A 13,814-nucleotide genomic window follows, 5' to 3' on the forward strand; every position below is an offset into this window, starting at 1 on the left:
AATCTAAACTCGGTAATAGATTTAAACGTCCTAACCGGTCCGCACAAGTGTCAAAGCAAAATGCTGTTGATTTTATTTACGCGACAAAGTCATTACGACAAGACTCGAACGAGCTTATACGTTATGCTTGTTACGTGCACTCTGACTAGCACAGCTAGGTCGCATCATCTAAGCAGTCATTTACGGTCGCTCGATAGTGGTCGAGTCTTGCGCGTCTTATAAATCAGTGCCACACAAACGAGGTACACTTATCTTCAAGAAGTACATCAATTATCAGACCCGTCCACTGTACATCACGACGGAACTCATGAAAATGTGTCTCTCCTTTCACCACTTTTCAAAAACTAATTTCTTAACCCCCAACGATTGCGAGTTTGATCGAGAGACACTTTTTTATTCTGAGGAGGTCGTTGGGAAGAATACTTCTCTAAGAATACTTTAACTTTTGCATCTCCACTTTGTACTCTTGTCAAACCCGAAGCGAGTCTTTTGGCATATTCTGTTCTGAAGTTGTTATTGTCAGGCGAGGACAGGACTCGAAGGGTATCGGCGATTGGCCCACTTGGGCAGTCTTTCTTCTTTAGAAAACGCGCGATTAAATACTCGATCCAAATTATCCACACAGAATTCGTTTCGATATCTCCAGCCGTGGTTTCGATACCAAGAATCGTCTTGACCATCATCGGGGTAAACGTTTGCGTTGTCATAAAAAAACTGACAAAAGTTGCTCGTTGCTTCTCAGCCTCACCGCTTTTGTCGTCAGCAAGATGACGAAATATCTCGCGTATTGTCTTCATTGATGTTGGATTCGAATTTAGATCCAGTGTTGCGAGCATTTTTTTCATATAGGTCTTCAAAAAGATGAAAGCTGGATTCGCAACCAAACTGCCCGTATTGAGGCTGAGTCCAAGGATGTTTAAGACTTCATCCGGCTGCAGATCTTTGCGAGTCCATCGCTTGACAAAATGAAAAATGGCGTCAACACGAACTTGCTTTTTACTATCAACCCCTTTGCCCAGCACTTGAAATGTCGTGATCATTAAAGGGTCTGCTTCTTTTAGACGAGCAGTGTACATCCTCATAAAATCCAGCCAGATGTTGATTGCAGGATGTTGAAGCAAGTCGTCGCCATTGGAGTTGAGCCCGAGGAGCGCTTCGATATCGATAGCGTACTTCCAATAGGGTCCAAAGCGCTTGACGGTTTCCTCGTCCATCTTGTCTACCGGAAGTGTTTCCACGATCCCAGGGTGACAAACATCCATATAGTGCCTCCAATACCTGAGAAGAATAGGTAATCGTTCCATGAATACTGTTGAGTCGTTCGGGTCGAGTTGAAGCAGCTTATAAAACTCCATTGGAAGATATGCTCCAGCAGCGTCGGGGGTCCAAATTTGAAACTGTATCTTCTCGAGTTCCTCCGCGACAGCTTTCGTTCGTTTATTGTGGGCCGCTTTAATTAGCATGAGAAAAAAGGTATCGATTCCTAGCTCGTCCACCATTGCTTTCGTAATGACGACCAAAGGGTCTGTACCGGGATTGAATTCAATTTTTTTTCGAGCCCAGAGTTTCCACTGATGACTGTTTATGATATTGTTCTTGATTTTATTTATCCTGAGCATATCCGTTGGAGTGGGAAGTACTTCTATCGTTGGGGGCGCAAACCTGATGGATAAATTAGCGAGGGGCTTCTTGAGTAAGTCTGGCTTATGGTCGATATACTGTAAGAGGGCTGAAGAATACGACGGCCCGTTTCTCTCTTCCGAAGCGGCATTATATGACACGAGAGCCTGTGTCGCGTTGGTATCATACGCCGGTGGTGGTAACGACTTGAAGTCCTTCGTTATGAAGTCTGCATAGGCGGTTGAGGCCAGGTGGCCGACCAGTAGAAGCCAACAGTGAAGAAGAGTCATGATGCTTGTGCGCCAATGCGAAACTTGAGATGTGAGGAATGACGTGTAATTCGATTCGTATAGCGTAGGGGGAAGCTTAGAGAGCGAACTGTTGCCTGAGTAGATGGTCTCGAATTTTTCGCAAGGGATAAAAGAATGAAATCAATGGCGCAAATAAATCTTGTTTGCAATGCCCGGATGATAGCCAATGATGACGCAAATGTCTCAAGAATGTTGAATTGTGGCTGAATGGATGAAACCATTGTATTTCTTTCCTTGTGAGATCCGTGACAGGAAAAATTTCATGTTTGGAACCTTCAGGAGGAGTTGACGTAGGGCACGCGTCATTGTTGTAACCCTTTAAGAGACGTCCAGCGCATGAACCTATGAAGCACTTGATAATTAGGAAGATTGAGAAGCGAGAAGAATTGATTTGCTCAAGCATTCTAGATTCCAGAATCTTCTTTTCATGTTATCAGCGGTCGCAATTCATTGCCAAAAACTGATCGGTCGGTCACGATGGGCATTAATATTTAAAATACCCGGCTTCGTTAAAAAATTAAGCTCGTATTAGAAACCTTCCGACTGTTTACGGGCATCCTTTCTCTAAATTTTGGGCTCACATTCACTCATTTTATTATATCACAATAATAAACGCCGGATTTTGTGCAAAAGCAAAAGAACAATTTATCACTTTTGATGACGGCTCTGTGCTAATGCTAGAATCAAATTGTACTTCTCTTGACTGTGAAAGGCTCATTGTCTATGGCCTATTACGCGACGTTGTTAGCGCCTTCAGGCTCAGCATGTGTCAATCTTGGCAGAAAAGCAATTTGATATTCTTGCTAAACTTTTTACATAAAGGCGTTCAAAAATCATAGAGCTTTCCGCCTCTTTAATGCGAAGGCTAGATGATTGTTGTAGGTGTAATGGGGTGTATCGTTACATGATATTAATACTTAAAGGTTGCTAATTAATATATTATCTAAAAGGTAGATAATATTTGGAGAATATTACTTTACATAGTAATATTTTATTAGCTTTTCCATTGGCAGATATAGACCATTACATCTACTTTCTCCGCGGTCCAGTCAGCGCTGGATACGCGCAAAGAGAGAGACAAATAAGACTTTATTACATGTTTTGTATTAGTTTATAATAAAGTTAGTATTAAAAGGATAGAAATAAAACTAGTGATATTAAATACAATTTTAATTAACCCTCTTTAAAGCAAGTGTTTTAAAGAGTCTTCCTCTGCACGTACTACTGTACGTGAAGTGACGTGAGGCACAACTCGCACTGAGGCAGTGCGAAGTGGACTTGTATTGAAGCAGTACAAGTCAGTAGTGCCCCGTTACACCTGGTAGCACTTTGTAGTCCGTCCAAGGACCACAGTTCAATCATCTAACATGGACATGTTAGATGATAATGGAAATACGCATCACGTTTCGCGTGATAGCTACTCTTTTCTAAGTGACAAAGAAAGGAGTGCGGTCGAACGAATGTGTTCGACCGTAGGGAACGATGCAATCTTGGCCATGCTGTCCAATTTGGACAGAGATGCCCTCCATTCAACCATCGCCTAGTTCAACCAATATGAACTTGACGAGATGAAGGAAAAGGTAGCCTTGCTGATTCAGCAAAGCTCTCAACAGGCAGAACTGTTGAGGTTACAACAGGTACAGACCCCTGTACCTGGGATGACGCAAACGCGTCGTTCCGAAACTTTAAAGATTGGCATCTCTAAGTATAGGGGAATCGAAGAAACCCTCTTGAGATGGTTTGTCGAGTTGGACGATGCCATAAGGGCACGTCACATCGTCGACGAGCAAATGCAAATCGCATTCGCTCAATCAAATCTGGCAGGTCGTGCCAAAACTTGGGCATTGGGCCTAAAGTTGCGCGACCCATACGTCTTTGGGTCACTAGAGGCTTTTAAAACCCGACTCAAACAGACGTTTGAACCACCAAGGGCTGAGTTCAGAGCTCGTTCAGAGCTTCTGAAACTCAAACAAGGCAAGCGTGATGTTCACGCATATGCCCAGCACATACGACACTTAGCGAGTTGTATAACAAATAACCCAGCCCATGAACACACGTTGATTACGGTGCAAGGTCTTACGGATGGTCCCGTAAAGATCCACCTATTCCGCTTGGAACTGGATACGGTTGAAGAAGCAATATCCGTTGCGGAACACGGGAACTTAAGCTTGAGACAGGCTCAAGCTAGTTCGTCATCGTTTTGTCGTCCAAGACGACACGAGCTTGGAGGTCCAGAACCTATGGACCTCTCTTATGTCGAAAGCGAGAAACCTCGCTTTCCGAACAATAGTCGATTGCAGAAAATCAAACGCTGGTAAAATTAGGACACTACGCTCATGAGTGTAGCGCCCCACGCCCAGTACCGAGAGGAAGTGAACGTAATTATGGACCGAATGCCAAAAAGGGCAACGGTCGCGAGTCCGACGTTGTTGCGAAATCGCAACAGCGAGGCGGCCGCCAAAAAAAAATGGTCGGGGTCAGTAGGGGCGCAACGCCCTACTGATCCAGCAACCTCACGATAATTTGCAAATCTCTTGATTAAAGTTGCTTCAGACACACAATGATTTTGTGCCTCTGCATCTGGTGATGAGGTATCCCTCATCACCTTGAAGTTAAAAGTGACAAATGATTTGTCACTTAGAGCCCTAGTAGACTTTAGAGCGTTGAATAACTTTATTTGTCGCCAGTCACTAGAGGGTCGTAGGCTCAAACATGTTGCGCGCGACATCCCTCCAACGAGGATGACGATGAGTCTAGCGACAGGAGCATCGATAACAGTAATGAAACGCGTAGTGAAATTTCACTACACGTTAAAAGATTTACAGTATGATTATGATTTTATCATACTGGATTTGGATGACAAATTTGATGTCATCCTAGGTTTACCATCGCTACGAAAATATGAGCCAAGAATCAACTGGCAGCATCGGTCCGATAATATGCCTGCCCCTTGTTCATCAGATGACCATCTGATGAACGTCGTGTAGCATTTGCAAGCGTTTGGATGTACTACGAGTGAGTGCGATGGCCTCACTTGTGGTACGGTCGTTAGTACGAGTGCACAAGATCTCAGTGTGATCACTAATCTCCCTGTGGAGTCAGCTTCCGGCGGCGGTGCGAATGCACAGGCAGCGCCGAGGTCCACTACTTGATTAAGTCGAGTAGATGGAGACATGAATGTACGCCTGGCGGGCGACATTCAAGAAGTATACCGGTTGCCCCAAAGCGACAACACGATGATCCTAGGTCGAGTAGAGAGTCGACCGTAGAGGACCCGACTGTGATAGCGCAATCACACTCGGAAGACGTTGAGGGAAGAGGTCCCCACGTGCTTGAGAAGAAATCTCATCACATAGTTGAAATTGCTAGACTTCAAGATCCCGAGGGATTAATCCCTCCGCAGCCTGTGGATAAATCCCAGGAAGAAACCGAGACATTAAATGTCTTGTTTAATAACGGTTCAAGAGTAGGCGCTTATACTCTTGATCTGTATGCGCCTCCGAAGTTAACTTCGGAGGTAACTCAATTACCAACCCTGGAAGCTAAGCGATTCTTGAGAGATCTGCATGGTGCTAAAATCAAGCAGATCTGCGTACTCGTCACAGAGGACGAACACGTAACCTATATTTGGTAAGCGGTAATTTTTGCAGAGAACGAACAGGTTCTCAGCAGATCATTCGATGGACGAAAATGTCCTCGAACGTGAAGACTCGGATTGAGAGATATACTACTTAATCCTGGGAGTTACTTAAGTCAAATCTTTTATACAAGGGTTTAATTGAATTTAGCGATGCATTCCCTTAAACAGTTCCATGCGAGTTGCCTAACGATAAAAACGGAACTCGACATGGATCGAGCTCAAACCGGGCTCGATGTAGTGGCCACTGCCTCGTGAACAAGTACTTGCGATCGATAAATTCCTTACCGATCAAGTAAAAGCGGGCCATGTAAGGGAGTCAACCTCCCCACATAGCTCTCCGACCTTATGTGCGAAAGGACACAGGAGGGTGGCGGATGGTGCACGCATTCAATAAACTGAATGCTGCAACAATACCGGCTCAAACGCCAATACCGAGAAAAGACGTAATCATAGATGGTATGTCAAAAAGTACGATCTTTTCTTCTAAGGATCTAATGGATGGGTTCTTTTAAATCCTTATGCGTGAACGGGACATCCTGTACACAGCAGTGAGCACTCCCAATGGGATGCTCCGGGAATGACTAGTGATGCCTCAGGGGCATAGTAACGCCCCTGCAACATTCAACAGATGTGTAACAAATCTGTTGAGACCGGGTGCGAAAATTCGCACCGACTTATTTTGACGATGTATTCGTCCATAGCCGAGCCATGGACGGAAGACGGACGTGGAAGCTCATAAAACTAACTTTCGTCAGGTTCTTACACTTATGCGAAAGCATAGGTTGTATGCAAATCTCAAGAAGTGCATATTCGCTGCAAGCGAAATACCACTTCTTGGGTGCATCGTTGGTAAACACGGCGTGCGCCCTGATCCCGTAAAGATCAAGGCAAGCACCGATTGGCCAGTTCCGGTCGATGTCAAGGGACTTTGAAAGTTCCTTGGTTTAGCGGCGTACTTGCACAAGTTCACTCGCCATTACGCAGAGATGACATTTCATCACCCCGTCTCTTGCAAAAAGACGAGAAATGGCTATGGAACGCTGATTGTCAGCGTTCGTTTGAAGTTATCAAGCAAAGCTTGATGTAATCGCCCATCTTGGCGATTGCAGATAAAGACAGACCATTCCATGTAGTCTGTGACGCCAGCGATTTCGCAACCGGCTGCGCGTTAATGCAATACGATGCAGACGGCGCGGATCTCGTCGTCTGTTACCAATCGCGTCAGCTGCAACCAGCTGAACGCAATTACCCAGTGCATGACAAGGAACTCCTTGCCATCAAATATGCATTGGCTAAATTTAGGGTCTATCTCCTAAGAAATAGACCGTTCATCGTATATACGGATCATGCGTCATTACGCACGGCCGTAAACAGCCCACACCTTTCGCAAAGAATGGCGAGGTGGCTATCCTCCTTCGCGGAGTATTATTTCTGCGTCGAATATAAACCAGGACGACTTAATGTTGTCGCTGATGCGATATCATGCTGACCCAATTTCGAGTCAGCAGTGCACTCCAACATTGAAAATAATCTTACTGTTGCAACACTCACTTCGAGTGTTCCATCATCAACCTTAGTTGATGACATTAAATAAGCCTACAAAGAAGATAAGAACCTCTAGGTTTGATGGATCATTTAATGCATCAATCCGATAAATCTTTTAAGGATTTACCGGCTTTATATCGATCGTCATCCGATCGATACACAACGCGTAACGGCTTATTGTATTACACAGCCGTTACCGGCAACAGCCCACGTGTCATCGTCCCAACTCACAATAATTTGCGCTTGCGCATCATACATGAGTGTCACGATGCTCCAACAAGTGGACATCGTGGACGTGAGAAGACTTTCCACACAGGAAGTCGCGACTTTTACTGGCCCCGCCAGTATCAGAACTTCTACCACTTCCGGCAGAATGTTGGCAGTCCGTATCTATGGACTTTGTCTTCGGATTTCCCGAAGACGATCACAAAAACAACGGTATACTTACCTAAGCGTGTAGTCACTAATGTGGTAGCAGTAAACTACTTCCCATGATCATTGGGCCTTTCCGTGTACTGAATCGCAGAAACAATGCGTACACAATAGAATTGTCACGTAGGATGCGAATGCATCCTACGTTTTACGTTGGTCGGCCCGCCCGTACCATCAGTACGAGGTTTATTCCGAAGACGGATCAGACCACCCTTTTAAGAAATCCTAAAAGATTCTTGTGGTCACGAACCAGATTCTCATGTTATATGTGGAGTTTCTTATGCCAGTTCCGAAGATCCTCGAAACCGCCATGAGAGGAAGACAGCTCATCACAAAGGGCGTGATATTTCCGTTCGTACTCCAACATGGAGTACGCACTCTTCGAACGATCTTCCGATTGTTGGATATAGTGAGCCTGCACAGTCTGCTGGAACGAGCGATGCTTGCCGCACTAGAGGTCAAATCCCTTTTCCAAATCATGGAGGTAGTGGTCAAGTATGTCGATCTTCGACTCTGTTTTCGACACATAGGTCGGATCTAAGTTATCCCCTCAACCACAACCATTGGTGGATTCCCACCGTGATCAACATTTCCCTGTGGAACGCATCGAAAGCCACCGTGACGCGAAGAGGCAGCGATCGTGTTTTGTTCGCTGGCGCGCTTATCCACCTTCACATGACAGCTGGGAGCCTCGTTCCTAGCTGGTTGTTGACGTTGAGGGCCTCGTCCGTCAGTATGACGAGACCCATCCGATGGATCAGAAGGTCCATCGGAAAACCCGCGCCCCTGGCGCATGTAAATCGATTGCAAAACGTCAATCGCATCGAGCATCTCGATAGATATGCAATCCCCTTCCCCAGGGCGAAGAGGAAATAGACATACCTTTTTACTCGCTTCGTGTTGTCAACACAAAACGGACAGGGATCACTTCACGTGAGGCATAAACATTCTGCCTCTCAAGACAACCGATGCAACTTATACCTTGCACCGGTTGGAGTTCGCTTCTCAAACCTAAAGCGAATCGCGTTAAGTCTTTGAAGCCAGGCTTCGCGTCCAATGTCTTTGACATTGCGAATAAACGCGCTCCAGGCTAGCATCAGCGAGACTTTATCTCTCGTGTTGTTGCCACTATACCATCGATGCTTAAAATAAGCATCGTGATAGAAATCTATCTCAGCGTAGCAATGCCATGTAGCTTTGTCGCAATAAATAAGGGATATTAATTGCGAGGAGTAGTCTCTCCAGACAAGGTATTGATTAGCTGTTTGGGCAAAAGCCACGGCTTCTTCTCAGGTGCAAGACGAGACATTTTTGTGTCTACGATCCCCTGAGTGGTATTCACTAAAGCAGGGGTACCGCGACAGTTTCTATTACGATGGATTAAGAATCTTCATCACCATGCACAGAAATATTTGCGGGTGACTGCATACTTTCGTTATCTCCTGGCTAGCAATCAAAACCTTCCTGCAAAAGAAATCATATATAAAAACTCCCACAGTTGCTCGGCGCAAAGATGATATCAAAAACTGATACTTGTACCACATTCTTGGTATATCAACTTGAAGCTTGCCATTTGACACGTTTCATTTGAATGCAACACGACCGGGATCGAAAAATGCGCCTATACGATTTCCCCTGAGCCTCCATGATTTAAAGACGCAATAAAAATTATGAGCGTCAAGAAAAGCGCGCTCTAAAAGCGACGCTATTGGCCGTTTTACACGATTTTACTAAATGGAGGGGGCCTAAGTAATATGCCACCCATTCTTTCCAACAGAGAAGTGGCAGTGCCTTTATGGGCAACGTTCTTATTAATGGTCGCTGCGCTATCAAGCGCAGATGAAGAGACAGCATTAGTAAATGTTGCTGTCTCCATGTTATGAGCAATGATAAAAGTTTGAATGGGCAATAATGCGCCATCATCCTTCCTCATTAGCTTGTTGTCCGCATCACTACTATGAGGTGACGGCAACGGTGTCGACTCATTGTAGTCGACAATGAGCGACAGATCGGCATTCTCACTGTTAAAGTGGGATGGATCCTTAAGCCCAATTAATGTGACAGCAGCAGTTGCTGTCGGCGTTTTGACTAAGGCATTAGACGCTGCCGGTGTGTTACCGCGGCGCATGCGCTTAGCGCGTCGTTGAGTGGTGTCTTCGCAGACGACCCACCAACTATACCTTTTTTTAGGTGGCATCTCTGGCGCCGTGTATGTAAACACGGGTCGCTAGAGTGACTGAGAGAACAAGGCGGCGCGTAAAGCAGCGTGCAGTTCCTGTTTCCTCTTTGACAAATTCAAATTGTAAACTCGTTCTTAAAGGGGGGTAACGGGCTAATGTTGCCCTAATGTTACACAGTCCCCGTTAAGTGCACTCTGTGTACTTGAGGGGATGGTCAATTACTTGAATAAATTAATTAGACTCACCACTTAGGTGTGGTTCACAATGCACAAAGGTGCATTCACATTAGGAAGGATGACGGCTAGCGTTATCCGTTACGCGAGGTATCTAGAAAGATACGCTAGCAATACATATTAATGTTATCTACAGAGATGACATTTATGATTGGTAAAAATGTCTTTTTATTTTCTATACGATTAAAAAAACAATCAGTCAGAAAAAAGTTTACGACATACAGTTTGTTGGGAGAGGTCGCTAAAGCGGCCACCACAACTACTTCACGGCACACGAGAGTAGACGGATATCACTCTCTCTTTCGCATTTATTTGTGTGTCCTCTGTCTATACATTTGTGTATATACTTCTAGTAGGTTATGAGCCAAAGCTTGGGGCACTCAGGGGTGACACGCGCGACGGCGCGTATGCAGAAGCAGCCCCTGCCACTGGTCACGAAAGGGCCAGTGCATGAAGATTATAGAGAGAAGAGCAAGCCGGGTGTTGTTCATGCGGAGGACAATGCTACCATTAGGAGTGACGACGCGTCAGAACTCCTGGTGCTGGTGAGAGGAATATCGTACGTCTGGATAGGCTTGAGGAGTCTCAGACAAGGTTGATGAAAGCCGAGGAAGGGCGTGGGAGACATAGAGATACGGCTTTGACTCCGCCTAGACATTCAAGTTTGTTTGTTTCGGCTTTGGAAAGAGGAACAAGAATGCATATGGACAACTTGGAGAGGTCCATTGATGCGCCGGTTTATACTCCAAGGAGGCCGGTTGAAGGACATATGTCGTTTGACGCTGGACAGCACGAATATAATAGCCCCAGCCAGGACATTCGCGGTCAAGTTGCACCAGGACTTGGAATTCTTGGTATGTTGCCCAAGCTGGAGAGTATGGGTACATGCAACATCAGGACCTTAACGGATATGATCATGCACAAGGATATATACTTCAAGTGCGATATCCTGATGCAAGACAAAAGAAGCTCGACATTCAGGCGTTTGATGGATGCGAATTGTACGGAAGACTTGGTTCTCTTTTTTTGGAGTGGGGTCGGAGATTAGCGACAAATTTCTTTGGCACAGTTCGTCTTGTGGATTTGAATGGCCTAAAGATGTGAAAGTGGATTTGCTTGGCTTGTATCTCTCTGGGATTGCAGAAAGATACTATAAAAGACAAGTTGCGATGTGGTGGAGTCAATTACACACTTTGCAGCACGTTATGGAGAAAATGCTTGAAGCATTCAAGACCAGTATAACACCGGCCCGAGCGATGAAACTTTTTATGCAACGCAAGAACCCGAAATGAAGTTGGCCAGAACATTATATGTATCTGACGGCCATTTCCGAAGTTTGTGGAAACGTTAGAGAATATTTGGTTTTGGACAATATTGTGCAATACGCCTCAGAGGTTATGCAGACAATTTTACTGGCAAAAGTCGACCACACGAGAACGGATTACCTGGTACAAGCAGAACAGCTCGCTCACTTTGCGGAAGCATATGAATTTTACACTGGAAGAGAAGGAGTCCTCGGACGAGAAAAAGTGAGCACAAGAGAAATCGTTAATTCTGTTTCCGATCGACAACGCAAGAAAACGCGCAGATGTCATTTTTGTCTCGAAGTGGGACATTTGCAGGGAGCGTGTCACAAACGCAAACGACCACAAGGACCTCAAACAAATTTGCCACTTGCTGTGAATGAAGTATACAGTCAACAAGACGATATCTGTATTTTAGATAGCGGATCCAACAGACACTTGGTCAGTGATGAGTCATGGCTTCAAAATGTTGAGCCGTGTGAAGGGGGTTTTCATCAACCCGATGGAGAGCCGCTTCATGTAAGCAAAAAGGCACTGTGACAATTAACGTCTTGGCTTGGAGAGTTGAGCGTGTGCTGACTCTTACGGATGTATACTTTGCTGAGAGCGTGAAGCATTATTCAATTTTATATGGAATCTTGGGCCGAATGGGTTACACACTTGAATACAATGGTTAGCGGCATGTTTTGTCCGACACAGTCACTGGAGCTGTGGCCTTTGATGTTTGATTGGTTGGAAACGTTCTTGTGGTGCCATGTCGAGTGATTGACAACGATGTTGAGCCTGTTAAAGTTGATATGGTGGTCCTAGGTGAAGAAGCAAGTGTCCAAGTTTCTTCCGCTGTTCAAAATGGCAGCTTAATGGAATTTCACAAACGCTTTGGCCATTTAAACTTCGAAACGATAATAAAGTCGGCTAAAGATCCGTACTGTGATTTTTTGCTTGCGGATGAGCGTCGCGAATTTTGTTACACTTGCTCACAAGGCAAGCAGACCGAGAACAAACAGCGAAGGCAAGACTGGGCAACACTCACCTATTGACAGTGCTGGAGGTGTTATCTGTTCGGACAGTAAGGGCCTGATGACTCCAAAGGATCGGCTGAATAACCGTTATATGATCAACTTCGTTGATCATAAGAGCAATTATTGCCGTGTATAATTTGCTCGCATTAAAGACTCTGCGGCAAAAAAATTAAAGGTTTCCTGACTTGTTTCGAGAAGAAATTTAATTGTCACGTGTACGTTCTTCGCACGGACTCAGAAGGAGAGAACCAGCATGTGGATTTATTCTGCAAGAAGTTGGGCGTTGCAAGACAGCGAAGTGAAGCAAGAAAACCAAGCCAGCAATGGAAAAGCTGAATGCATGCATCGGACCATCATAAATATGGCCGTTGCGTGATATTTGCTTCAAGATTACCATTCAATTTCTGGGGTGACGCGGTTGAATATGCTGCTTATATTTGAACTTGGCCCCATAAAGTGATTGTTGTCTCGCAGCATGTTCAAAAAATTGAGACATTGAGCAAGACCCAAGCCAAGCAAGCACAAGAAGTGTATCTGCAGAATAATACTAGTCTGAAAGATAATGTCCCCGCGTGAGTTCAAGTTCAGAAGGGAAGTAATTCAAGATATGAAGATTTGGAGGAAGCGACGAGTCGTCCAGGGCCAAATACAGAAATGACTCTGTGGACAAGAAAGAAGAGGTTGTGACAAGATCGGCGAGCAAGAATAAACGTTCAAGCCAGGGACAAAGAGCAGAGAGTTCAGCCATGGATGATGACGTTGTCAATCCTGTCACAATATTTGACCCAAGAAACTTTGGTGAAGCTATGCGTAGCAGTCACAAGGAATGGTGGATGAAGGCAAATTCTTCAGAATTGCAAGATTTGGAGAACAATGAAGTCTGGAATATTGTGAAGGCTCCAAAAGATATTCGAGCACTTCATTCGAAGTGTAGTATTAAGACGAAGCGCGACACAGAAGGTGGTATCGAGCGATTAAAGGCGAGATAGGTCGTGTAACGGGGCACTGCGACTTGTACTGTTTCAGTACAAGTCCACTTCACACTGCTTCAGATGTGAGTGGTGCCTCTCGTTAGGTAACGTACACTGTACGTATAGAGGAAGACTTCTCTTAAGGCAAGTTAGCTTAAGAGTGTAAAATGAAAACTGTATTAATATAGTTAAGTGTCTTGTTAATCTATCTTTGTAAATGTTGTCTTAACTATAAACTAATACTAAACATGTAAATGAATTCTTATCTATCTTATCTCGTAACTCTCTTTGATTACTTCTACAGCTGATTAGTCTGCGGAATAAATAGACATAATGGTCTATACCTATTTATGGATAAGAATTCAGGAAATTACTATTTAAAGTAATTTCCTCCAAATATTATCTACCTTTTGGATAATATTAATTAACAATCTTTTATTGTTAATTTCATGTAACGATACACCCCGTTACATCACCCCTCCCTTAAACGACAATCACTCTGAATGTCATTAGGTGGAGTGGTCGCTAAATGACCACTTAATTTTTAAAATGATTT

The 13,814-nt window shown here is 44.6% G+C and overlaps 1 protein-coding gene across 1 annotated transcript; it reads right to left on the bottom strand.

Annotated features, from left to right (window-relative positions):
* Nucleotides 1-344: 344 nt before the first annotated feature.
* CCR75_001559 (uncharacterized protein) lies at nt 345-1,910 on the bottom strand (the record flags this gene model as incomplete). Its single annotated transcript, XM_067959661.1, has 1 exon — nt 345-1,910. One exon carries the CDS (start codon nt 1,908-1,910, stop codon nt 345-347), a length of 1,566 nt encoding a protein of 521 aa, XP_067819503.1.
* Between the last annotated feature and the right edge of the window lie 11,904 nt (nt 1,911-13,814).

The sequence above is a fragment of the Bremia lactucae genome, linkage group LG9 (genome assembly GCF_004359215.1).
Source record: "Bremia lactucae strain SF5 linkage group LG9, whole genome shotgun sequence".
Taxonomy (NCBI): domain Eukaryota; phylum Oomycota; class Peronosporomycetes; order Peronosporales; family Peronosporaceae; genus Bremia; species Bremia lactucae.